This window comes from Vulpes lagopus, chromosome 2 (genome assembly GCF_018345385.1).
Source record: "Vulpes lagopus strain Blue_001 chromosome 2, ASM1834538v1, whole genome shotgun sequence".
Classification (NCBI taxonomy): domain Eukaryota; kingdom Metazoa; phylum Chordata; class Mammalia; order Carnivora; family Canidae; genus Vulpes; species Vulpes lagopus.
This window is the reverse complement of record NC_054825.1, coordinates 65560609-65587255: the sequence shown is the minus strand read 5'-3', so window position 1 is coordinate 65587255 and position 26647 is coordinate 65560609. Positions and strand designations below refer to the sequence as shown.

Genomic DNA, 26647 nt, shown 5'->3' with positions numbered 1-26647 from the left:
CCTACAATTCAAGTTCATCATAAACATTCTTTTTGCTTAGCTTCTTTGATTTTATACTTGTATTTCTATTGGTTTCTAACATACAAGCAAAAAAATTGTCATCAAAAAAAATTGATTATCAAATGGTATCCAAACAAAAACACCAATATTACAAGACAATAAAATGAGTGAAGTTTAAGATTTCTTTGCAGTTCTTTTTGTCCTTAGCATATATGCCATTTGATATCGAGCTCAAAAGTCACTTGAAATTATGCTTTTTTCTCCATGTATTTAACTATTTTGATATACACACAGGTTCACTTATTCAAGTTTGTTCTCAATTTAAAAATTTTTTACTTTAATTGTAATTTTTGAATGTGTAAAATATTTACATAATTCAAAAGTCAAAACTAAATAAACTCAGAAATCTCACTTCCATTCCTGTTTCCTTCACACTTTCCCCACTCACCCTCTCTCCCCACCACAAGGTAACCATTTTATTAGTTTCTGATTTGTCTTTTCAGCTTTTCTTTTTGCAAAAGAAACAAATTAGTGTATGTATTCTTACTCCCACACTTGCACTTTTTATACCATAGGGATCCCTGGGTGGCGCAGCGGTTTGGCGCCTGCCTTTGGCCCAGGGCGCGATCCTGGAGACCCGGGATCGAATCCCACGTTGGGCTCCCGGTGCATGGAGCCTGCTTCTTCCTCCGCCTGTGTCTCTGCCTCTCTCTCTCTCTCTGTGACTATCATAAATAAATAAAAATTAAAAAAAATATATACCAGAGTGTACGGCATATACTGTTCTGCACTTTGCTTTTTTTTTCCCCACTTAATATATATCCTGGAAAATTCTTTTTTTTTTTTTTTTATCCTGGAAAATTCTACATAGAGATTTACCTCATTCTGTTTTACACCTGCAGAGTACTATGTGTAAACTAAACCATAGTTTATTTTTAATTAAAAAAAAAAAATGAACTAGTGAGCTTTTACTCTCCAGCAACTAAGTCAAAAGACCACCTTACAGTTCAAGGCCCTCTATCAACTGTTCCAAGCTCACACCTTCACTTCGTCCAATTTTCTCAATTCCCACTTCATAAAGGGCCCCGACAGCCATCAGATTCTAAACAATTCTTCCTTATTTGATAGGCGCTCATGTTATTCCAGACCCAATGCTTTCTGCCCTCACACTATCTGCCCAGTTGAGATGGCTACATACTTTATCTCCAAATCTGACATTTCAAAGCCTATTTCAAAAATTTCTCCTCTCCAATAAGCCTTCCTTAAATGAGCTAATTCCTCTACACTGCTTCCTTTAAAATTTTCTCTGGAATTTATACCATAATCTATGTTTCCCCTTCATTCATTAAACAAATGTTTACTAAGCACAGATGTGCCAACAGAAAGATGAACCAGGATAAGTCCCTATCATCATAGAGCTTATGTTCCGGCGGGGGGAGTCTAACAATCAATCAATCAATCAATCCAATAATAGTGCTGGTAAGGATAAATGCTATGAGAGATGAAGAACTGCTATTTTAGACAAAGTCTAAGGAAAGGCCTCTTTGAGGAAAGGATATATGAGTAGGAACATGAATTAAGAGAGGAACCAAAGCAAGGAAGGATTCCAGAGAAAAGCATCATGAAGGACAGGTCACTCTTTTGGCTGCTTAGCATCAGAGCCTCTTCATATGCCCTGGAAAAGTCCCCTGCTGATGAATCCTAAATGAAGCCAGAACCACTACCTATTAGTGAAGCTAAGTATTTGCTTTCCCAGCCACCCATGCAACTGGGATACAGTCTTATGACCTCCTCCCAAAAAAGCAGCATCCATACTAGACTTCAACTTAGAAGAAAATGCACAAAAAAGAAATATATAGAATCCATTAAGGCAAAAGTAGAAGCAGATTCAATGACAGTAGTGATAGAGGTTCTTCTGTGACAATTCCTTTTTCCACTAAATTAACTTCAGGTGGTTTCCAGTTTTTAGAACTAAGCTCTTGTCTTATGTTTTGTTTTGTTTAGAACTAAGAATTCTGACTGTTCCTGGTGATCCAGGGAGATGATACAGCAAGTATAAGGCATAAGGGCCCTGAGCTAGATGGAAAAAATAGCAGGATATACAATCACAGAGACACGAATGGGGCACATTATTACATAGAGCCTTTTGGCCCTTTTCATGGAGTTTACTAGGAAGTTGTTGGAATGTTTTAAACAGGAGACTATTGTGATATGATTTATGTGTGTGTGTGTGTGTGTGTGTGTGTGTGTGTGTGTGTGTGTTTCATCTATTAAGGCATTTTATTTGCATGTATGTATTATATCCCTGGGGAAAAAATCCAGAGATTTTTCTCAAGTGTGTGTTTTTGTATTGCTTCTTTGTGGTCCATGATGCCAGCTTAGTACGATGAAACCACACTGGTGGGATGGGAGATTATTCTGCCATTTTTCTTTTTTTCTCTTTTTTAAGATTTTATTTATTTATTCATAGAGACAGAGACAGAAAGAGAGAGAGAGAGAGAGAGAGAGAGGGAGAGACGCAGAGACACAGGCTCCATGCAGGGAAACTGACATGTCTCCAGGATCACACCCCGGGCTGCAGGCAGCATCAAATCACTGCGCCACTGGGGCTGCCCTATTCTGCCATTTTCCTAGATCTTTGAGTTGCATGTCAAATCTGGGGCTAACCACTCCACACTTGTTTAACACACCCATGGGGCTCACAACAATTTTCCCAGCTCTGTCATCATCAGAGATTTCAAAATCACCCATGTAACCATGTTTCATCATCACAATTAGAAACTGGACAATGACTTTGGAGCATGGCCTAATAAGAATCCGGTGTTTGCCTCCTTTGGCATTATTAATGCTCTTGAGAGAATATGCCAGGACGTTCATGGGCACCATTATAGTGGCATGAAAAGATGGTGGTAAGAGCTGATTTATATTTTTTAAAAGACGACTCCTATTATTATATAGGAAGTCCATAGAGAAAAGCAAGAATTGAGGCAGAAAGACTAGTCAGGAAATTATTCCAGGCAAGAGCTGATGGTGCCTTAGGCTAGGATAATACCTATGTCATCACTTAGACTTTTTACCTTTAATTACTATCTCAGTTTAAATCTAGCATCTAATTTTGTGCTCTCCTTTTGTTACCTGTTCAGGTTCTTTTCTCTCTTGCCTTCTTTTGCACAGATTCTTTTTTTTTTTTTTTTTAACATTTTATCTCTTTCTTTAACTGATTTGGCTGTGACATCCTCTATTTTTGTTCCTGTAGTGGTTCCCTAGAAAATATACCATGCACTAAGACCTCTGGATTTATTTTTATCCTAATTAGGATTTACCAGGATTCCTGTGTCCCAGTTTGATATCTTTTACTGGTTCTAGAAAATATCAGCCACGAGGTCTTTAAATGCCCCATTTCTCACTCCTCTTTTGGAATTCCAATCAAGACATTCTTACTCTATCCTCTGTATCTCTTACACTGTCTTTTATATTTTCCACCTTTTTGCCTCTAAGTTACATCCTGGATAATTCTGATCTATATTCCAGTTCCATAATTTTTCTGACGTGTCCAGTCTGCTGTAAATTGCATCATTAAGTTTTCAATTCAGTTACCATATTTCCTATTTCCAGCAACTGGGTTTGGTGTTTTCAAATCTATGATCCCACCTTTTTTTTTTTTTTTTTAATAGTTTCATGTTTACTGTTTTCAAGTTTGCCATTTATTTCTGTAAATAAGGTAAGCATGGTTGTTTTATCACACATCTTCTAATTCTAATATATGATGCTTATGAACGTCTATTTCTGCTATTGTTTCTGTTCATGTTTCCTTGTCTCTTTGTATGCCAGCTTATCTTTGACTATGTGCTGGTCAGTGTCCTTGAAAAATTATTTGTAGAGACATCTAAAATGAAGAAGTGTTCTCCCAGGGAACATTTGCATTTGCTTCTGCCAGGCACCTAAGGGACATTCCATATAAGGGCTTAAATTTCCCTTACCTTGCTAGGCTATAGCCACAACTTTATAGAGACTTCCTTTTCTCTTTTTTTTCTCCTGTTCTGCTCAGTGCCAAGAAAACTTGCCTTGAAGTCCCTTGATATTTGGCTGGAAAGTAAGCCATGAAAGGGGAACAGGGATTAGTTCTGATTTAACCATCCTTCTCCCTCAGGGGTAGACACAGGGAGTCTAAGCCTAATTAGAAAGGATCTCTTGTAAAACTTTACATGCTCACATGTTGGGTAGGCTTTGAATCTCGATTTCTATCTCCACAAGTATGATGAAAAGACACCTAACTTTCTTGAAATCTGCAAACATATTCAGGCCAACAGTGGCTTCAGTTCCCCAGATATTCTGCTTACCTCTCTTGGTTTATTTAGGGTTTCTTCCAGAATTTGGCTTACCAGATTCCCCTAACTTCCCAGTTCTTCAAAACTCTTAAGGTCGTGTTCATAGATCTTATCCAGCATTTTGCAATTCTTTTCAAAAAGAGGACTGGTCTAATAATCTAGCCCACCATTAGCCAGATATAATATATATTTTGAAATTGAGTTAACAGAACTTACCTATGTATTAGATATCAGTATACAAGAAAAACAGGAGCCAAAGATGACATCTAGGTTTTGGATCTGAATAACTTGGTGAGAAGTGGGATTATTTACTGAAATAAAGATGGCAAAGTGGGACAGGGTGGGTCAGGTATTAAGAGTTTGGCCACAGACTTATTAAGTTTGAGATGCCTTAGCTAGGTTATAATTTTCTTGTAGTACAAAGTGTTGTTGTTTGTTTTTTAGTGCCATTTATACCCATGAGTACTTTATTGTTGCACACATAGCTGGTATTCAACTAATCGAAGATTCCTCTACCTCAGTACTATGGACAATATCAGGTCTGATAGTCTTTGTTATAGGAGATTTTTCTAGGTATTGTAGGATATTTGGCAGCATTCCTGGTCTCTACCCATTAGATGCCAGTGGCACCATCCAGTCCCCCATTTTATGACACCACAAAAAAGTCTCTAGATATTGCTGAATGGCCCCTAGGGGTAAAATATCCCTGAGAACCCCTAACGCTTCTTGAATTACAGTTAATTTCTATACACTGGGCTAATATACTACCATCCTTTCACTCAACTGTACACACAAAAGATACACAAGATGTAAGAATCTATCTAAGCCCAAACTATAGCCCACCCCAAACCAGCATTTCTCAAATTGCATTTCCCACAACACCAGAGAACTGCAGTACTGAGACTGTGGGTAAAGGGATAAGCATAGGTTAGGGGTAACAAAACAGTTTCACCCTCACTAAAGCAAGACCACCTCCAACTATTATAAATATTTGTAATATTTAAAGCATTTTATTTTATTTATTTATTTATTTATTTATTTATTTATTTATTTATTTATTTATTTTATTTATTTATGATAGTCACAGAGAGAGAGAGAGAGAGAGAGAGAGAGGCAGAGACACAGGCAGAGGGAGAAGCAGGCTCCATGCACCGGGAGCCGGACGTGGGACTCGATCTCAGGTCTCCAGGATCGCGCCCTGGGCCAAAGGCAGGCGCCAAACCGCTGCGCCACCCAGGGATCGTATTTAAAGCATTTTTAAAAGAAAGCTATCGCTAGCAAAATGTCTTTTCAGATATAAAATGGTTAAAATTTTAAATCTCAAGCAAGAATTACTTAACAGCTCTATTTTATTGCTATTCCACACCCAAATCCTTATTAATATAAACCTAGAAAAGATTTATTAAATTCATCTGCAGGTCCTGGCATGTATTTGTTTTATTTTTTTTTTTTTTACTCTAACCAAACAGAAACCAGGTAAAAGTTGTATGGATAAATTAGCCCTCAAAATCAGATTCTGAACTATAACTCATTCAAATAAATTTTAAATCCCAAACTATGTAGTAAGAACTTAGAATGTTGTTCTTCTTTTCTCCATTAGGTTAAACTTCCTTGTCTTGTATAATATATAGTTATTCCCAAATGTGCTATATAAAAAATAATTTTCATGCTCTACTATGAACTCCTTCCTCTAAGCTAGTTTTGTTTTAAATATTAGAGTATAAGCTCAGCTAACCCTAAAAATCACAACTTTATACAAAGCTATTTTTATTTCTTTGAATTTCAGGTACCAAAATATATAATTAAATCAGACCCATGCTAATAAATGTAGTTTCTGATTACCACATAAGCTATGTATTTATCAGATATACATTCTCTATTTCTTTATCTACATTCTATCTGTGTATAGCAATGTCCCTATTTAACTGTAAAATTATGACATCATTACAAAGCTGTTCTCCATAAAACCTAGAATATAAATGGCTATAATCTAAGGATAAAAAAATTTATTGATGACTATCATTTATTTATTTATTTGAGAAAGAGAGCACATACAACAACATGGTGGGGATAGAGGGAGAGGGAGAAAAAGACTCCCCACTCAGCAGGGAGCTCAACGTGAGGCTCAATCTCAGGACCCTGGGATCATAACCTGAGCCAAAGGCAGATGCTTAACCGACTGAGCCACCCAGGTGCCCCTACTGGAGACTATTTAATATTCATGTTTAAAATTAGCTCAAGTTCCAGGGTGCCAGGATCCTAGGATTGAGCCCCATGTACGGCTCCCTGCTCAGCAGGGAGTCTGCTTCTCCTTCTCCCTCTGCCCCTATATCTCACTAGTGCCCTCTCTCTCTCTCAAATAAATATAATCTTTATAAATAAATGAGTAAATAAGCTCAAGTTATACATCTAAAGTGCACAAATTACACACGTGTATATATACACAAACACTAAACTAAAAAGGAGAACTAAGAATCCATCAATTAGCATGCCCAAACCATCCCAGGCACCTGCCAAAATTTAATCTTCCTCCTCTACTCCCTCATGTTGTTACCAGCCTTTTTACCTCCCAAATTAGAAATCTGAGAGCTATCCGTAACTTCCTCCTCTCCCTCATGTCTTTACATACAGTTGGCCATCAAATACTATAAATCCTACTTTGCATCTCTTTTTCTCTTAATTTCTTTTTTCTCAACAGGCAACAGTTTTATATAGCTCAAAAATCAAAACCCAGAAATGTATACATTGAAAAGTCTCAATGGAAGCATTTACACTATCCCACTCCCCCCAGACAAGTAATTACCTTTACTAGTTTCATGAGTATCCTTCTACTATTTCTATTATTACCAAAAGATAGCATTACTACATAAACTGTTCTCCACTTGCTTTTCTTAACACATCCTAGAGATCTTTCCTATTAGTTCAGAGACAGCTTCCTCATTTTCTGTATAGGTGCTTAGCATGCTATTGTGTGGATAGGTCTTAGTTTATTATGGATGGACATTATTCCTATTATATACAACACTGCAGCTAATAACTGTATAAATGTATCATTTTATTTCATATAACTGTAGGATAAATTCCCTGAAGTAGGATTTCTGAGACAAAAGTAAGTACAGGGATGCCTAGGTGGCTCAGCGGTTGAGCATTTGAACATTGTCATAAAGTCTTATACTACAGTTTGGTCAAATTTATCAAAATATCTTCCTAAAACAATCAATCATGTATTCCAATCACCTACAGAAACAGAATTTAGTATATGTGCTACTGAAGCGAGTACCAGAATACAGAATTTAACCACACGTATGCTTAACTTGAAGTGAAAAAAAATTTACATAGTTGGCCACCTACCATTCTATTTCATAAACATAAAGCCCAGAATTACCCTGAAATGTGAATCTCCTATTTCTTCAATATGTCTCAATTCTCAAATGCTTCTTATAGAGTGAACTTAACATTGCAATGTTAAAGCTTAATTAAAAGCTTAATGCATAAAGAAATGTTTTTTGGTACAACATAGCCCATAAATGTAACCCAACTTCCTCTAGGGCACAGCTGAGGAAACAGCAATGTATTTCATCACTTGAGGAAAAACTGGCTGTAATGGACTTATTGAGAGATGATATCTCTACTTCCCATGCAGCAACTTCCTACAATGCATTTCAGACCTTTTTGGATCTGGCCCATGCCTCACTCAAGCCTCATCAACTCACGACTTCCCGCTCGTATTTATACTCCAACACTACACAGTTACCTATAATTACCCCTACATACTATTCCATTTTGTGATACCATTCCTTTATGTGTTATTCTGCCTGAGAAGTCTTCTCCTTACCCCAAATTACCTCACCACGTATTCACATTCTTCCTCAAAAACTCAGTTCAGACATTACCTCCTCTAACAAACTCCCATTGATCTTTTCAGCAAAAAGAATTAATCATTTCTTTACTTCCTCATTGTGCCCCGAACCTACTTTCATTAATATATGGATTCCACTCTGTTACAAGTATTTGCTCACAAGCTCTCCTCTCCTAAAAGCCTCAGGAAGTCAGGCCAAGTTTATCTTATTCTTACATGTTTAGTATTCAGCAGTTTCTAGTATCCTACTCAATAGCTATTTGCCAAATTAAACAAGTCGTCTCTATTCAGCAGTAAACACTAAAAACCTATAAACAAAACAATTGAAATCATGATTTTTAACTGAAGATACTTCACAGCCTGGAAGAATATGTGGATTATAATAAAAAGCAGTCTGTAGTTCTTTTTTTAAGTATTAAGTTTTTAACTATGAAATCTTTTAGTGGGCTAAAGCCAATATTTAAAATAATGTCAGCATATATCAAATGTGGTAAAGGTAAAGGTCTCATGAAACCTTTATTCCAGTTGTACATATGCACACACAAACAATGTGTTACTGATGCAAAACACATTTCTTACCATGGATCACAATAAAGAAGATAACTTGAAAGCTAATTCCATTGTTGCTATATGGGTTCGAGAAGCTTTAAATCAACAAACAATATAATATAGTGAAGGAAGGCTTCTTCAATGAAAGACATTTGGAGCCTAGTCTAGCTTCCCACCACCTCTCTAATCTCACTTATCACTCCCCCTTACTCATTCTGCTTGAGGCACACAAGCCTTAGGAATTATTCAAGTAAGCCAAACATGTTTCCACCTCAGGGTCTTAAACATGTTGTTTCTTCCACCCAGAAAGCTCTTCACTTACATAACTGTGTCATTTACTCCCTCATTCCAGGACACCCAAAGAGATTTTTCCCTGGCCACCTAAAATAGCAACCACCTCCCACCATTCTAACCCGTGTTATCCAGTTTTATTCCTTTTCATGCCACTCATTAACACCTGATATTCATTACTGTGCTTTTCCTCCCCTCCCTCATTGCAAATGTCAGCCCCAAGAAAACAGAGACTATCTTCTATTTTCATTACTATAACATCAGAGATTAGGACAGTACCAGCACAAAGCAAACAATTCTGAATAGGCTTTGATAGGCCTATCAAGGAAAAGAAAAAGGAAAAACAAGGAGTTGAGCATGGTATATTACAGAGGAAACAAGGCTGAAGTAAGGTTGATGAAGCAGAATATGAAAAGGTTTCAAAGTGAGAAAGCAGAGTTTGGACTTTATTCTACAGACAACTGGAAGTCATTCAATGTTTTGAGCAAACTTTGATCCATTCAAACATTTATTCAGCACAAGTTCAATTCACTTTGCTTGGCACAAGGGAGAGCAAAAAGTCAATAGCACATGTTCTCTCCTCTGGCTGTTCAGGTTTAATAGCAATGGGTTCAAAAAAGTTTTAGGAAAATTATTCTGGCAGCCATATGGGGGGTGGATTGGAAGAGGAGTTCCAAAGCTAAAAAGCGAGATAATAGGCAATGCAGAGCCTCAGGACAAACTGAGACCCAGTAAATAATCATCTAAAAGAACTGTGCTGATTAATGGATAGAAATAATAAAAGAGAAACATGTATTACAAAAACTTTAAGATTTAAATATGATAAACTTAGATAAAACTTAGAAAAACTGAGCAATTTCAATAACTTTTAGATTATTACCCAACCATTGCAAATAACGATCAAAGTGATGAGAAAGGAAAAGTAAGTGTGGTAGTAAGATTACTAAAAAAGCAAAAGAATCCTCTTCCTTCCATTCAGCTCACAAAATAAGAGACAAGAATAGATTTGTTATGATAACAATGAAAAAAATGTGCAAGCTTATACTCTATTTTCTTTTTCAATTGCGTAAAAATCAATGGCATCTTCTGAGAGAGAGGAAGAAGATCTATGAGAAAACAAAAATGTGAGATTAACAAAATAACTGCCAACAGTACCAAGGGCCCACTGGGAATTGTTCAGCATTAATTTATAGTGGCCAAGAAATCTTCATAATTACCCACCTTCCTCAATAAATATGCTGTAATCTGTGGGAAAAAAAAAAAGAAACAGAGGAGATAAATAGTGGAAAGATTTGACAACAGGTAAATATGATAGAAGTGATTGGTGTCAAGTTCAGGCCACATCTAATGCATAAAGCAATAAAGGAAGGGAGAAGAAATTAAGAGTGTATGAAGGGAATAATGGCTGAAGGTACAGGTAATCACATGGGCAAAGATTTAAGAGTTCATATAAGCCAGTTAGGATGTAAGAGAAATTTATCAGATCATTCACTTTAACACTATATTGTTTGCTATGATCTGAATGCTTGTGTGTCTTTCCCCTGTCCCCTAAATTTGTATGTTGAACTCCTAATGCCCAAAGTGATGGTATCTGCCCATCTTTTGGGCATCTCCCAAAGAGATGTTTGGGAGGCGATTAGGTCATGAGAAAGGATCGTAAGACTTATGCCCTTATAAAAAGAACCCCCCCCCAAAAAAAAGAAACCCAAGACAGCTCCCTCGCCCCTCTTCCATGTGAGGATACAACAGAGAAGTCTGTAACTGGAAGAGCGTCCTCACCAGACCCCAACCATGCTTGCACCTTAGATATGGAACCTCCCAGCCTCTAGAACTGCAAGAAATAAATTTCTGTTGTTTATAAGCTACCAAACCTCTGGTTTTTTATTACAGCAGCTCGGACTAAGACACTGTTTAAATGCTTTTCCTCTGTTTGGATACATGGTAAGTGCTATAGGCACAATGGAATATAGGAATCAGAAGGGCTGCACAGCCAATAAATTTATCATCAGAGGAAGTAACCTAATTTCAATGTTCAGTTCTATAATTAATATTATGACTTAGGATAAATATTCACCTCGGTTCCCACATCTACAGAATGGGAGAGCATGTTAAAGAGAGGTACCATAGTGGCTTCCACTCATCTGCTTTAAAGAACTGCTGCTATCGTAGGCCAAGTTACCAAACAGCAATCATACTACTGTGTACTCAAAGAATACAAAGAATACAAAAACAAACTCAAAACAATACATACAACCCTCTGCTTATTGCTATTTACAATAGCCAAATTATAGGAGCAGCCCAAGTATCCATCGATTGATGGATAAAAAAGATGGGTGTGTGTGTGTGTGTGTGAGAGACAGACAGACAGACAGACAGACAGACAGAGATGGAATATTATTCAGCCATAAAAAAAAGAATGAGGGGATCCCTGGGTGGCTCAGCGGTTTGGCGCCTGCCTTTGGCCCAGCGCGCGATCCTGGAGTCCCAGGATCGAGTCCCACGTCGGGCTCCTGGCACGGAGCCTGCTTCTCCCTCCGCCTGTGTCTCTGCCTCTCTCTCTCTCTATGTCTATGATAAATGAATGAATGAATAAATAAAGAAATCTTAAAAAAAAAGAATGAAATCTTGCTATTTGACATGGATGGAGCTAGAGAGTATAATACTAAGCGAAATAAGTCAGAGAAAGACAAATACCATATAATTTCACTCATATGTGGAATTTAAGAAACAAAACAAGCAAACAAAAAAAAAGACAAATCAAGAAACAACTCCTAATTATAAAGAACAATCTGATTGTTACCAGAGAGGAGGCGAATAGGGGATGGGTTAAATCAGTGTGGGGATTAAGGAGTGTATTTGTTTTTATGAACACAGGGTGATATATGGAACTATTCAATTACTATATTGTACACCTGAAACTAATGTAACACTGTATGTAAGCTAACTGGAATTAAAAAACCTAAACAAAATAGAAAAAAAAAATGTCTTATCCCTCAAGTGTAATGAGAGCAAAGCTAATTGAGTAAGAGAAACTCTCAAGCCTCTTCTAGAAAAGATTCTGCACTATGTAATAGAATCAACAATACTGATGGAGGTTTAACATATTTCATAATCAAAGTAAATAAAGGTAAGCATTTTTCCTTAATTTTTTAATTTTTAAATTATTGCTATATGATATATATATATATAACATGAAAAGGTATTTTTTTAAGATTTTACTTATTTGAAAAATAAAAATAAAAAAAATAAAAAAATAAAAAGATTTTACTTATTTGAGAGAGTAAGAGAGGAAGAGAGAGCATAGAGGGAGAGGGAGAAGCAGACTCCCTGCCAAGCAGAGTCGGATGCAAGGCACTATCCCAGGACCTGGAAATCATGACCCGAGTCAGAGGCAGAAACTTAACCGACTGAGCCACCACTCAGGAGCCCCAAAAAGGTATGTATTCTAACATTAAAATAAAACAGGACTTGGGACGCCTGGGTGGCTCAGCGGTGGGCATCTGTTTTTGGCTCAGAGTATGATCCCGGGGTTCCAGGATCAAGTCCTGCATCGGGCTCTCTGTGGGGGTCCTGCTTCTCCCTCTGCCTATGTCTATGTCTCTGCCTCTCTCTCTCTCTCTCTCTGTCTTGCATGAATAAGTAAATAAAATCTTAAAACATAAAATAAAATAGGACTCAAAATGTAGTAAATGTTCTACAGATACCTTAACTGCAATTCCAAAATACAAAAACTCTTTTGGTGGCAAAACCTTACCTAAAGTGACAAGAAGCTATTTATAGTCTCTATTTACCCTACTTGGTGTAAACCTTCATACATTCTCCTGCAGAAATAGAAATGTTTTTGAAGAGGACTGGATTCTGTTGAAACGTTACATTATGACCTTGCCTATATCCAAAAAATTCTTAATTCCAAAACCTGTTAGACCCCAAAGGTTTTAGTGCACTATGATCCTATAAATATAATTGCTAATATTTGCTGAACTTTAAATGTGTGTCAGACACTGTTCTGGTCACTTTATATGCAGTAACTCATTTAATCCTCCCAACCACTACAACATAGGTATGAAATTATTCCAATTTTACGAAGAAGGGAACTGAGGCAGAGCGATTAAGTAAATTGCCTAATGTCACAAAGCCAGAGTGACTAAGCTGAGATGAATATATATAAATATTACACATAAGAGGAAGAAAATATAAAATAGAGAACGGAATATGACAGAAAGGTAGGAGTCCATGATTATTTCATCTGTTCAATAAATATATTACTTCTAGAATGGTAAGGGATCAAACTAAAAAAAAATACTAAAGACTTTACATGCTTACAAATTCTAAATTTACGTGCAATTCCTTTTTTTTTTTTTTTTTTAAGATTTTATTTTTTCATTTATGCAGGGAGCCCTACACAGGACTCGATCTGGAGTCTCCAGGATCACACCCAGGGCTGAAGGCAGGTGCTAAACGGCTGAGCCACCCAGGCTGCCCTATGTGCAATTCCTAAGTCAAACTGCATAAACTGCACAGTATAAAATCAAAGCTCCTGTTTATGTTAATATCTTTTTCTATTGAGATACAACATTTTAATATGCTTTTAATTACAAGTAATATACAAAAACATATTCACTGTAGAAGTCAGAAAATTTGGATGTGCAAAAAGAAAATAATCACTTATAAAACTACACTCAGAAATAACCACTTAAATTTGGCACATATCCTTCCAGACATCAATACAATTTTTTTCCCTTGAACAATGCAGGGCTGAGAGGTACAGACACTCCCCACCTTCCACCCCCCACACACAGTTGAAAATCTGAGTATAACTCTTCTATCCGGGATCCCTGTGTGGCGCAGCGGTTTAGCGCCTGCCTTTGGCCCAGGGCACGATCCTGGAGACCCCAGATCGAATCCCACGTCAGGCTCCTGGTGCATGGAGCCTGCTTCTCCCTCTGCCTATGTCTTTGCCTCTCTCTTTCTCTCTCTCTCTCTCTCTGTGTGTGTGTGTGTGACTATCATAAATTTAAAAAAAAAATCTATTAAAAATTAAAAAAAAAAAAAGAACTCTTCTATCCCTAGAAACTTAACTGTTAACAGCTTTCTGCCAACTAAGAGCTTTACCGATATGTATTATATACCGTATTCTTACAGTAAAGCAACTTACAGGAAAGAAAATGTTAAGAAAATCATAAGAGAAAACTTTGCAGTACTGTACTGTATCACAAAAAAAAAAAAAAAAAAAAAAAAAAAACCCTGTGTATAAGTGGACCAATGCAGTTCAAAGCCCTATTGTTCAAGGGTCAACTGCATATTTGTTTTGTTTTGTTTTTTGTTTTCTGTTTTATTTATGAGAGTCACACAGAGAGAGAGAGAGAGGCAGAGACACAGGCAGAGGGAGAAGCAGGCTCCATGCACCGGGAGCCCGACGTGGGATTCGATCCCGGGTCCCCAGAATTGCGCCCTGGACCAAAGGCAGGTGACAAACCGCTGCGCCACCCAGGGATCCCTGCATATTTGTTTTTTAACCAAAATGGGATTGTTTTTAAATCTACCTTTTTTTCTTATTTAACATACAAGACATCTCTTCATCTCTTCCCATTCTTATACCATTTAATAGTGCCCCACTGTGAATATGTATCCTAGCAATCACTGTGAAACATTTAGATTGTGTACAACTTTATAGCATAGAGATCAAGACTTATTGACTCTAGTCAAACTGCGTAGAGCCAACTCCTGGCTCTACCACATACTAACTCTGCTACCTTAGACAAGCTACCCCATTTCCCTACGCCTGTTTTCACTTCTGAAAAAAAAAAAAAAAAGGAAAATATTATCTCTGTCACATGATTAATGTGAGAGTGGGGTCAAATGTTAATACACAGCTTTTACTATCAACAGTGCTGCAATCAGGATGCTCAAGCTAAATCTTTGCACACATCCTTATTACAGCAAGATCAATTCCCTTAAATGAGAATTTCCATGTCAGGACATAGGCACATTTTTAAGGCTTTGAGCCTGCCAAATTAGTTTGGTTTAAAGCCCTCATTAAATAGTTCTCACTTAATACTCATTTCTCATTTTCCAAGAAGGTGAAAACTATGATCCAGTTAAGCTGACCAGCTTGTTTCACTCAACTGGCTTTTGCTCTTCTACTTTTGTACCTGCAAACCTAGACATATATCCTAAAATCTTAAAAGTATGTAGGGAACTTCAGGACACCTGGCCCAATTCCTGATTCAGTCTATCAGTTCCTCCACCTTAGAATTCCTAACTTGAACATCATCAATGAAAGCAGAGAGCCTACAACTCAATCCTAACCCCCATTACATTTTACTGTTCTGTGGAAATTTCTCTTGAAAGTATGTTGAAATCCTCCTTCTAACTACTACTCATTGATCCTAGTTCTTTCTAGTCAGATCAAACCTGATCTGTGTGATAGACCTCTAAATAGTTAAAGATATCATCATTTCTTAGATGAGTTTCCTTCTCCTCTTTGGGCAAACATTGTGTTTTTCACTTTTTCCTCCTTTCCCCATGTCCTTTCCCCCCATGATCAAGGTCCTCTGGAAATGTACTATAGTTCAGAGCTTTTTAAACTCGTGTGCCTATCACCTGGGGAACTTCAGAAAAATACAATAGCCCAGGCCCTATCCTACTTAAGCATGGGCCTCTGTGTTTTTGCCCTGCAGGTGATTCTGATATAAAGTCTGAGAAATGATATAAGGGCCCACTCACAAAGTGATAGTATGCTACCTAAAAGCTGACACAATGTAATTATCCCAGGTATAATACAACAAGTACAAAGTAAAGTGTGGCTAATACCTCCTCCCTCTTTCCAGAGAGAGAGAGGGAGAATCCCAAGCTGACTCCACACTGAGGGCAGAGCCAGACATGTGGCTTGATCTCACAATCCTCAGGTTATGACCTACGCCAAAATACAGTCAGACTTAGCTTAACCAATTGAGCCACCCAGGTGCCCCAATACCTGTTCTATGTTGTTCTACCAACTTCAAGATGACATTTACTTTTTAAAAAAATTATACCAGAGTGTTAATTCACATTAAATGTACATTTAAAATGATGAGTCTTTTCCACATTCTCTATTAGTGCATTAGTGTCTTGTGACCTGCCAGCCTTTCCAATTATTCCCATTAAAAGGTAAGAGAACCAGGACAAAGAGTTTTAAATACCTATTTCTAAATACATCACTGCTGTGCATATGATTTACCTTCAGTGGAAAAATCATTTCAAGCTTCAGCCTCTAAACATCGCATGGACAGACTTAGCCTAAATGAAAGTACACTGGTCCACCAACAACTGAACTGCATCAACACATCTCCTCTATGCAAAGCACTGTTGTCAAGACAGTGGGGAAATACAGTCCTTAATACTAGTTGGCAGACCTTCTAGAGAGCCTGATGGAACAAACACCTTCAAAGAAGGAGAATACCTAGATAAACACATTAATGCTATAGAAACCTATGATTACTACTTAGCTCTGGGGCCAAAGAAATGATACTCATTAGAAAACTAAGTTATTCTGAACTTTAAGGTTTTGTTTCCCTTTGTTTTTTAATGTTTATGAGACAAGAGAGGAGATGGACCCATCAGTGAATTCACCCACACTCAGGCTACTTGAAAAGGAATATTGCCCCCTCAAAAATACACCCTCAGGGAAGCCTGGGTGGCTCAGCAGTTGAGCATCTGCCTTCAGCTCAGGGCATGATCCCAGTCTGGGGATGGAGTCCCGCATGGGGCTCCCTGCTCAGTGGGGAGCCTGCTTCTCCCTCTGCCCCTCGCCCTGCTTGTATGTGCTCGCTAATAAATAAATCTTTAAAAAATAAAAGTTGACTTTAAAAAAAAGAAGCTTGCTGGTGGCATTTTGGACAACTGTTGTCAGGCAAAGGCAAACTGAGGAAAGTTATAGACATGGGCAAGTAAAGAGTAGAGTAAAAGAGGGACAAGCTATGAGGTGAAGGGACTCTAAATTTTTGTAGAAGTGTAGTAGCCGATTCAGAAACATAGGGAGATGCCACCTTCTGAACAGATTAAGAAAGGGAAAAGCAACATGATGACTGGATTGAAAAACTATGAAGTGGAAAAGAAAAACAGAACAGATTGTAGAAATTCTTAAAGAGCACTTATTTCATGAGAAAAGTAGTAGAAACAAGACAGTCAAGTTAGGTCAGGACCCAGACAGAAAGAAAAGGAAAGGACGCCTGGGTGGCTCTGCGGTTGAGCCTTCAGCTCAGGGTGTGATTCGGGGTGTGGGGATTAAGTCCCGCATCCAGCTCCCTGCAAGGAGCCTGCTTCTCCCTCTGCCTATGTCTCTGCCTCTGTGTGTCTCTCATGAATAAATAAAATCTTAAAAAAAAAAAAAATACACACTCAAAACAAATTCATGATTCAAAACTTCATGTAATGACTTCTGAATTCCTGACTTGTTTGCTTTACCTGTTACTATTCTTAACTTATGAGGTATTCAAGAAGGGGGAGTGGGGAAATGGCCATTCTACAGATGAGTTCCACCATAAATACAACTTAGAGATGCTGGATGAAAGGGAGACAAGTAAAATTAACCAAGATCCAATGTGATATTTATTTTAATTTGCATGGCAAGCATCAAAAATATACCTGGCATTTTCAAACAATTATGTCAAGAATGACCAGATGCTTCCTGTTGATGGAACAGTAGAGAACTACAGTCTGACAGAATCAAAATAGAGTTCACAGAAACAACTGGAAATGAATTTAGCTTCATTTCAAAACCATTAAGCCAAAGTATGGCCTTACATTTTCACACATTTAGTGTAACTGGCCCCCAACCTAAAATATAAAATACCCAGATGGACGGAAAGAGAGAACTCAAACTCTAAGTTAGGAGACTTAACTCTAAAGTTAAGTATATGCATTACAAAAGTATTGTTTGACCAAATGTTTCACTGCAGGATTCCTTTTAAATCTGAAACTCCTGCAGGGCTTTTGACAGTGTCCTATCTTCAAATATTACTTTTACACACTAGTTTTCACAAGCGTATCTAACATGGAATTCACATTTTGTGTACATAATTAAAAATAAAGTGTGGAATTAAAAATAAAGTTTAGTCACTTAAAAAATATTTTCAAGTGTTCCTGAGTCTCCAGGATCATATGCAGATTACACAATCTGTATACTGTTTATGCATCTAAATCCCAAATTGAAAAAAAGAGCCCAAGAAACAAGTATAGAAATCAACTCTCCTATCCATATTTTTTTAAATGTGTCTTGTATAATATGCTGATTTGACTTGTATGGTGAAAGGATAGAAATGACAAATCTCTCAGTTTAAAAAAAAAAAAATTACACAACAAGCATGAGCATACAATGGAGTTTTGGGAGTTTTCCAGAGGTTACACGGTGTGATACCACAGACTGAATGCAGTAGAGATTTAAGAATCTAGATGTCTTTTAAACCAGACATTTAAAAGACCTGCAGAAATGCAAAACAATGTCACTCTTACCACTTGTATTAACTTGTATTAATGTCACCTGTATTAACTTGTAATGAATTTTTGTTGTAGCTATTATGGGGCGGGGGGGGGGGGGGATATGTAAAGAGTAAAATTAAGAGAAAAAAATTAATAAAAAGCGTAAGGCCATCTTTAATTTCCTTAAAATCAGAGAGCCTGAGCCTGAAAGTGGAAGTGCCAAGGCCGAATGGTTATAGGTCAGTGCGAAGCAATTTACACCAAGCTGGGTAGGGTCTATGCGTGAAATAACGAACTGCAAAAAGAATTTTTCAACACTACCATCTGCGTAATAAATGATAGTGCACCTCTAATTCTGGAATGGGAAATTATTTTACAAGGACCATTTACTGACTACATCAAAAACATTTTCCAGATTAAAAAAAAAAAAAAAAAAAAAAAAAAAAACGATACTTCAGAAAGTAACTTGCCTGAACCGAGACAGCAAATCAGTGTTCGGGGAGAGCACCTAAGATATCTCCACGTTACCAAGCCCCCTCCGAAAGCACTGCTGTGGTCGCTACCCCTCCTTTGAACAGATGTCTGCTCGCCACAGTCCAATCAGGTTTAAAGCAAGCGTCTGTGTACTGAAAACAAGCTTAAAGTGGGAAAACACACACGAGGCAGGCCTCTATTATCCCGTCGGTTTCAGTTTTCGCGATGCACCCCCGAGGCTATGCTCGCTGACTGAACGCGGCACGACAGCTTCAACCAAGCCCTCCGGACACACGCGGATTCACTGTGTCCAGGCAGAAATGACCTGGCAAAATTCTCAACTTTCTTCCGAAGCCGTGCACCCGCAGATCCCGGCGGCCAGGTCCCAAGAGCAGAAGTCCGAGCATCCGGAGCGGCGGCCTTTGTCCCCTCAGGGGCCCGAGAGCCCGAGGTCGTGGCGGCGGGCGGGCGCGATCGGCCGCGCGCGGGCCGGGCCGGGCCCTCCGCTCAGCCCCGTCAGGGCTGCCGCTCCCGCCGCGGCCCGAGCGCGGCCCGGCCGCGCAGGCCCCACAGCGCTGCGCGCCCGGGGACGGCCGCCCCCGCCGCCCCTGCCCCGCTCCGGAGAAGCCGCCAGGGCGCCCAGACAAAGAGGCCGGCAGTTCCCGGGGCGGCGGGCGGCGGGCGCCGAGGCCCGGCCGGGCCGCGCCGCGCCAACCTGCCTCCCTCCCGCTCCCGCCCGCCGCCCGCAGAGCCCCCGCCGCCCGCGCTCGACCCCCTCCCCGCCCCGGGGCCGCCGCTCGGGCCCGGGCCGGCTGGGAGGCCGCGGCGCGCCGGGGCCGAGGAGGGGGCGGCGGCCGCCACCATGTCTGCCCGCCCCTCCCCGAAGCGGGGTGCCCGGCGGACAAAGCGCGGCGGCGGCGCGGGCGGAGCGGGCGCCCAGGCCGACCCCGCCGACCCCCGCGGAATAAGCGGGGCCAGGAGCCCCGGAAACCCGGCGCCTTAATGCAATAAACAGGAAATCGCGGGGATGATCTGGGTTCCGGGGGAAGTGGAATTATTTTTTACCAGCGAAGAGATCAACTTCCACATCCGGTGGTAACAGGGCCCTACACAGACCCGCACTGACCTGGAAAAGCTTCGGGAGCGGCGACGGGGGAGCAGCAGGAGGTGGTGCGGGGACCCGAGGCGCCTCGTACCCGGCCGGGCTGACGCGGCCCCGCTACACACAAAGCGCTTCAGCTGCACAGGGCGCTATTTTCCGAAAATGCCGCGTCTGGTCGGCGCCCAAAATCCCCACCGAAAAGTCCCCCGTGCTGCGCGCGGAGGGACACATGGTGTGCGAGTGAGTCAAAGCTCCCAGCATCCCTCCCGGACCCGGCCCCTGTCAAGCCCGCGCCTCGGCCTTTCCGCCCCTGCCTTCGGCCGCAGATCGCTCTCCCGCCCCCTCCGCGACCCCATTCCGGCGGGAGGAAGGGGGCGACGGGGTCTGCGCTTAGTTTTTAACGGAGGGAAGGGAAATATGCCATTTGTAGAGCGTGAGCCACACAAAGAAAGCGGCGGAATGATCCGCTCTCGGCGACCGCAAGTCCCGGCTCGCCCGGCGCCTGCGCGGCACGGGGGTGGGAGCCGCGGCGGGCCATGTGCGCGGCGGAGCGTCCCGGCTGCTGGCCGGGCCTTCCCGCCTCTTTTTGCGGGGGCTGGCGGTTGGGGAGCCGAAGTACGTGTTCCTCCCTTGGTATCTCTGCGACGTGACCGCTGAGAGGCGGGGAACCCGACCTCGGGGGTTAAGCTGAGCCGCCCCGCAGAGCCCCGGGACGCGGAAGGGCAGCCGGGAAGCTAGGATTTAGCTGAAAGTGGCCCTAGATTCAACTAGGCCGCCTGGGACGGGAGTGGCGGTTGAGGTACCGGGGTAGGAACGAAGGCTGTGCCTTCACGTCGCTTGAACTGAGCAGCCAGGTTCCTCACAGAGATGTACTTACTCCTGTAGGCTTTTTTTTATTTTTTTATTTTTTTTAATTTTAACATGCCCATGGCGTCGCAGGTGTCTCGTACTTCATAGACGCTAATTGCTCGCTCAATTGCCTTGGATTTCTGTCACCTCAGAGGTGAAGGTCTTTTTTTTTTTTTTTTTTTTTTTAACCGAGGCTACCATGCCTGGATGACTGTTGTGCCGTATTTTATGAAGAAGGCTGCGAACGTTTATTTGGAGATAGTGGTTTACAGAGTGAAAGCCTTTGCAAGTTAATGTACTTCTGATGATTTGCTAAGTAAACCCCAACCCACTGGTATTGTGTTTAACGGGTGAGCCCGGGGATGACTTTCCCAAGCCGCTGACCTGCAGCTTCTGTCTTCCCATATTTAGGAATTGGGAGTATCTGAGACAGCTACAAGAGTTTCATCCAGGAGAGTTTATGAGTTTAGGTGAAATCCGTATTACCCACTGAGTTTTGTGTGGCCTGAGATAAGTCATTCTTTCTACCTCCAGTTGCCCTTTTGGGATATTGACGCGGTAAGGATTTGTAAAGTCTTTGTGTAACTTATTAAGTCATTTTGCCTAAAATAGAAGCAAAGTAAATGTCACAGTAGCCATATTGTTTTCTTTTGATGTAATATTTTCAATGCTTCAGTTGATAAAAATTTGCCAAGTTTTTGATACCATGTTTTCCTTTAACCTTTGAGTTTGAGTAAGCATTGAGTTAACGATTGCTATGGAATCCTTGCCCTCATTGATCTTCTTTCTACTGTAGACTGAGAGGAGTAAATAGTAAGTATATCAGTAAGTATAATGAGGGCAAACTGCTGAATACTGCGAAATCTCATACAGGAGAAATCTCTTGCCCACCTGGGATGGAGGAATGAAATGGGGCTGGAGAAGCAATTAGCTTTAATAAAGGAATTGGGGAGGAGCCTTCCAGACAGAAGCAGCAATACACGGAAAAGTTAGGAGGCAAACTTTGGAGAGATTGTTTAGTAAAGAAGATAATAGGGGATCCCTGGGTGGCTCAGAGGTTTAGCGCCTGCCTTTGGCCCAGGGCGTCATCATGGAGACCCAGGATCGAGTCCCACGTCGGGCTCCCTGCATGGAGCCTGCTTCTCCCTTTGCCTGTGTCTCTACCTCTGTGTGTGTGTGTGTGTGTGTGTCTCATGAATAAATAAATAAAATCTTTTTAAAAAGAAAAGAAGAAGAAGAAGAAGAAAATGCTGTTTCAGGACTACCTAGAGATGTTCCTGAAGAGATTCAATCATGAAGACTTTGAATGCCATGTGCAGAAATTAGCTTTTGAGAACTGAGAGGAAACTGTTGAAGGGTGTTAAGTAGAAGTGTTACAGGATTGGATTTGCATTTTAGACAGATTAGACTGTTATGCAAAACTCAGGCATGGAAAACTGTTTGGGGAAAAAATAGTAATTTGTGAGAGAATAATGCTTTGGACTGAGATAGTGGCAAATAGTGTGAAGAATATGACCAAGGTAGTTATTGAGAGTTTGGTGATTTGGTTGAGCCGGTAAGGGAATGACTGAGAGGAAGTCATCCTTGACATCTTTGACCTTGTTGAATTTGAAGTCCTTGTGAGCCAACCAAGCACATATGTCTGGCAGGCAATTAGATATTAATTCATTTAAGTTGTTTCATGAGCACTTTCTGTAACTGGCAGTGTTCTAAAATCCTGGAATAGATTAAGCAGCAACAAAACGAACAAGGTTCCTGTTCCTGTTGCTAGTGGAAGGAACAGACCATAAAAAAAAAAAAAAGTGTTATAAAAGAGTAAAGATAATATCTTATAATATGCGCTATTAAGAAAATAAAAGGGTATCTGATTAAAGCATTTTTGGGGGGGAGAGAACAGGCAAAGTTTTGGAAGTTGATCACAGATGGCCTCACAGAGAAGGTATTCTCTGATCTAAGACCTGAATGGGCGTAAGTGTAGAGCAGTATTTGAGATCTAAGGGAACAGCAGAGCAGAATCCTGTGTTTAGCAAGAAGGCCAGTGTAACTGAAGTTTAGAGACCAAAGAAAGGAATGGTAGGAGAAGAAATCTGCTGCCTTGGTAAGTTTAAGTGCTGTAGAAGCCACTGAAGAGTTTTTTTCTTTTTTAAGATTTTATTTATTCATGAGAGAGACGTAGAGACACTGGCAGAGGGAGAAGCAGGCTCCACGCAGGGAGCCCGATGTGGGACTCGATCTTGGGTCTCCAGGGTCACGCCCTGAGCCGAAGGCAGCACTAAACCCCTGAGCCACCCGGGCTGCCCCACTGAAGGGTTTTAAGGAATGGAGTAACATGGATAGTAAGTAGCAGCAGAGGAAAAAAATGGATGAATTTAAGATCTATTTGGTGATTAGACCTGAGCTGTATTGCTAATGAGTCAATATGAGTGAGGGAAAGGGAGGAATCAAGAGTGATTCCTAGGTTTGGGCATGATTGTCTAGGCTAGCACCATTCAGTATAAATATAACACCAGCCACAAAGTTTATAGTAGCCACATTAAAAAAGTAAAAAGTTAATTTTAATGTCTTTTATTTAACCCAGTATAGCCAAAATCATACCATTTCATGTGTGATCAATATTAAAAAGTATTAAATGTTTTTAAATGTTTTACAGTCTTTTTCTCATTACTGTGTTCAAAATCTAGTGTGTGTTTTATACTTTGAGCATATCTCAAAACTTGATTCCATGAAATTTACAGTTGAAAAACTAGATTTTCATACTCAGGTCATTCCAAACATACTTAAAAGTTTTGCAGTAATTGAATTATATATCAGATTTGTCATTTAATTTTAAATTAAATATTAAGATTTTAATTCCTGAATTAGTCACATTTTAACTGCTCACTAGCCACATGTGGCTAGTTGCTACTATATTAATAAGACAGTGCGGCCAAGTGGAAAATCAGACTAAAGTGTGAAATCAGCCTGGAAGGCCTTGGATGCCATGGTAAAAGGTTGAGATTTTATCCTAGATACAAGGGAACAATAGATGGTTTTTGAGCTAGGGGGTAACTCAATGTTGTGCTAAAGGCTAGAAAAAGACCAGTAGGTGGCCAGCTGGTGGCTCAGGACCAAGAGCAACCCTTTAGTTGAGTCCCCACATTCCAGGCTCTAACCCCAGCCCTTCAGATTCAGAAGTCTGATTTTTGCCATTGCTCCAGAGCAGTGTCACCAAAGTATGGTCCACAGGCCGGTACTAGTCTGCAAACCCTTTGTTATTGATCCTAGAGAAGGCATTTACAGAAATTAAGGTTTTAGAAGTTTGCAATAACTTTAAGACTAATTTCATGTCTGTGGATCTGTATTGTTGTATATATCTTCCTTTTACTTCCCTTTACTGGTAATTCATGTTTTATAGAGGTATCTATGATCTTTCACCAGAGATAATTTTTTTATGCTGAGAGGTGTTGGGTTTGTTTTTTTTTTTCCCCCAGATACACAAACTATATATCCTCTATGCCATTAAGATATCTTTTTCTCTGTTATGTTACTATAAATAGAGCCTTTTTTCAAGCTATCAGTGAAAATCTCAGCCAACTCCTTTATTTTCCTTTCACATCTGCACACTTGTGAATCACAAGTTTAAGCACACTGACCTGATCACATGTCACTTGGCCCTTGTCCACATAGTTATGCTCCTTACTGTACTGTTTGTTGTCTCCAGACCTGTTTGATTTATTGGATTTTTGGAATGACTTCAAATGTTAAACATTTTTCTGTATGAACAAGGGTGATGAGGAAACCCTCCACCTGCGCCAACTGCCTCCTAAGCATGTTCCAAGGCCTTCCCTATCAGCCCCAGCACCTCCTGATTGACCAGGTTTAAATATAAATTCATAAATTACAATCCCCATATTTTTTTCTTCTTGTGGTCCCTCAGTTTGTCATGCAACAGTTACTTGATCTTCTACACCACCACAGGTAATTTTTAAAGCACTGAGACAAAGGGAGTAAGAAGAGCCAAGTTCTCAGAAGATTACCTAAAACAAATGGGGTTTTTTCAGGTTGCTTTTTTGCTTTATAGTGAGAACCATAGCAGCTAAGAAAGAAATTGACATCTGTCTGCTCAGTTTCTCCCTCCGTAGAGAAACGGAAGGCTGCAAGGAAATAACCAAATTTATAATAGCTACCACTTATTAAATGTTCCTGTTTGCCAGCCACTGTACAAAATCTTGTATATATTGTTCAATTAACCCTCAAAACAATGCTAAAAAACGGGTATTAGCCCCATCTTTTCAACAAGTAAACAGAGGCCAAAATAGGCTAAATAACTTGCCTAATGTCATGAAGCTAATAAACGTTAGGTTTTCAATACAGGTCTCATTTAAAAGTATTATTTCTAATCTTTTATTTATTTATTTATTTATTTTTGCCATTATATTCCCAGTATCTAGCAAATTCTCTGGCACAATGACTACTTTGTTTTACAGAAACTACATGAAGTTGACTACATTATCTCCCAGAGGGTTCATCAGGGAATTTGGGCCCAGAGTAAGGGGAGATGGTGGTATTCTAATGGCACCAGGCAAATGTGTTCTAGAGTAGAAATATGTTTTGCTCCTATCTAGAATTTATAATGTCCCACAAATCAATATAAAATAAAAAGACAACCCAATAGAAAAATGGGTAACAGACCCAAACAGTCATTTTACCAAAGAGGGTATCTAAATGGCCAATAAACAAATCAAGGCGCCCAACTTTTATAATCATTAGAGAAATGTGAATTAAAACCACAATCAGCTATGGCTACACATCCACAATAATGGCTAAAATGGACATTACAGTAAATGCCCAATGTGGCCAGGTATTGGAACAACTGAAACTACATGTTGCTGGTGAGAATCTATATCAGTATAGCCACTTTGGAAAGTTCAGAGTTCAAAAAACAGGCAGCACTGGGGCACCTGGGTGGCTCAGTTGGTTAAGTGTCCACCTTTGGCTCAGGTCATGATCCCAGAGTCCTGGGATAGAGCCCCACCTTGGGCTTCTTGCTCAGCAGGGTGTCTGCTGCTCTCTCTCTGCCTGCACTCCCCTTGCTTGTGTACATTCTCTCTGTGTCAAATAAAATAAATTAAAAATTTAAAAAAAAACAGGTCAAACTAGATTTAAGGATATATGTTTAGGTAGTAAAAACTATAAAAGCAATAATTGGCTTTGGGTTAGGGAGTAATATTTGGGAGGAGGAAATGAGGCCTCTGGGGTGTTGGCAATGTTTGGTTTCTTGATATAAGTGCTGGATACATGGGTATTTTGTGATTCATTGAGCTGTAGGTTTTTCGAGTGGGTGACTTTTTTCAGTATGTGTATTATATATTTCATGGTTTTTAAAAATTTGTTGCAATTAACAAGTAGGGAAAAAATTTCATGGGCAATGCTGGATACACATTACCAACTATTTTACCTCACTGAGTCAGTCTTTCTTTCTGTGTACATCATAAATATGAAACACAAGAAAGGCCTGAATTCTGGGAGCGGCAATGATAAGGGGAAAGACAGATGCAAAAATACTGCAGAATTTAAGGCAGTCTGAGAAGGTGAAAGACCATGGCAGTTGGGAGTGAGGAGCCCCAAGTTCAAGTTTTAACTGATTTTTAATCTAGGCTCTAACAACTCTAGTCATGTGACCTGGGCATCTCTTAACTTGCCTTAATTTCATTTTTCTTACCTGGCAGGAGAGGGAAGTTTCATAAAACAGACCTT

The 26647-nt window shown here is 39.9% G+C and overlaps 1 protein-coding gene across 7 annotated transcripts in view; it reads right to left on the bottom strand.

The window, feature by feature from the left end:
• The window catches only part of GABPB1 (GA binding protein transcription factor subunit beta 1), a 64367-nt gene extending 43955 nt beyond the window's left edge, over positions 1-20412 (bottom strand). Inside the window, exon 1 of one of the 7 annotated variants that reach the window (XM_041730083.1) lies at positions 20087-20412. Coding sequence is in view for 4 of the 7 variants with exons in the window: in XM_041730120.1 (XP_041586054.1) it covers positions 20026-20049 (24 nt within the window). In the remaining 3 variants the exon portion in view is untranslated. Of the gene's footprint in view, positions 1-3980; positions 5307-18956; positions 19433-20025; positions 20057-20086 lie in introns of those variants that run through there. The other 6 variants (XM_041730120.1, XM_041730073.1, XM_041730109.1 and 3 more) reach the window with 6 other exon arrangements.
• Positions 20413-26647: the final 6235 nt, after the last annotated feature.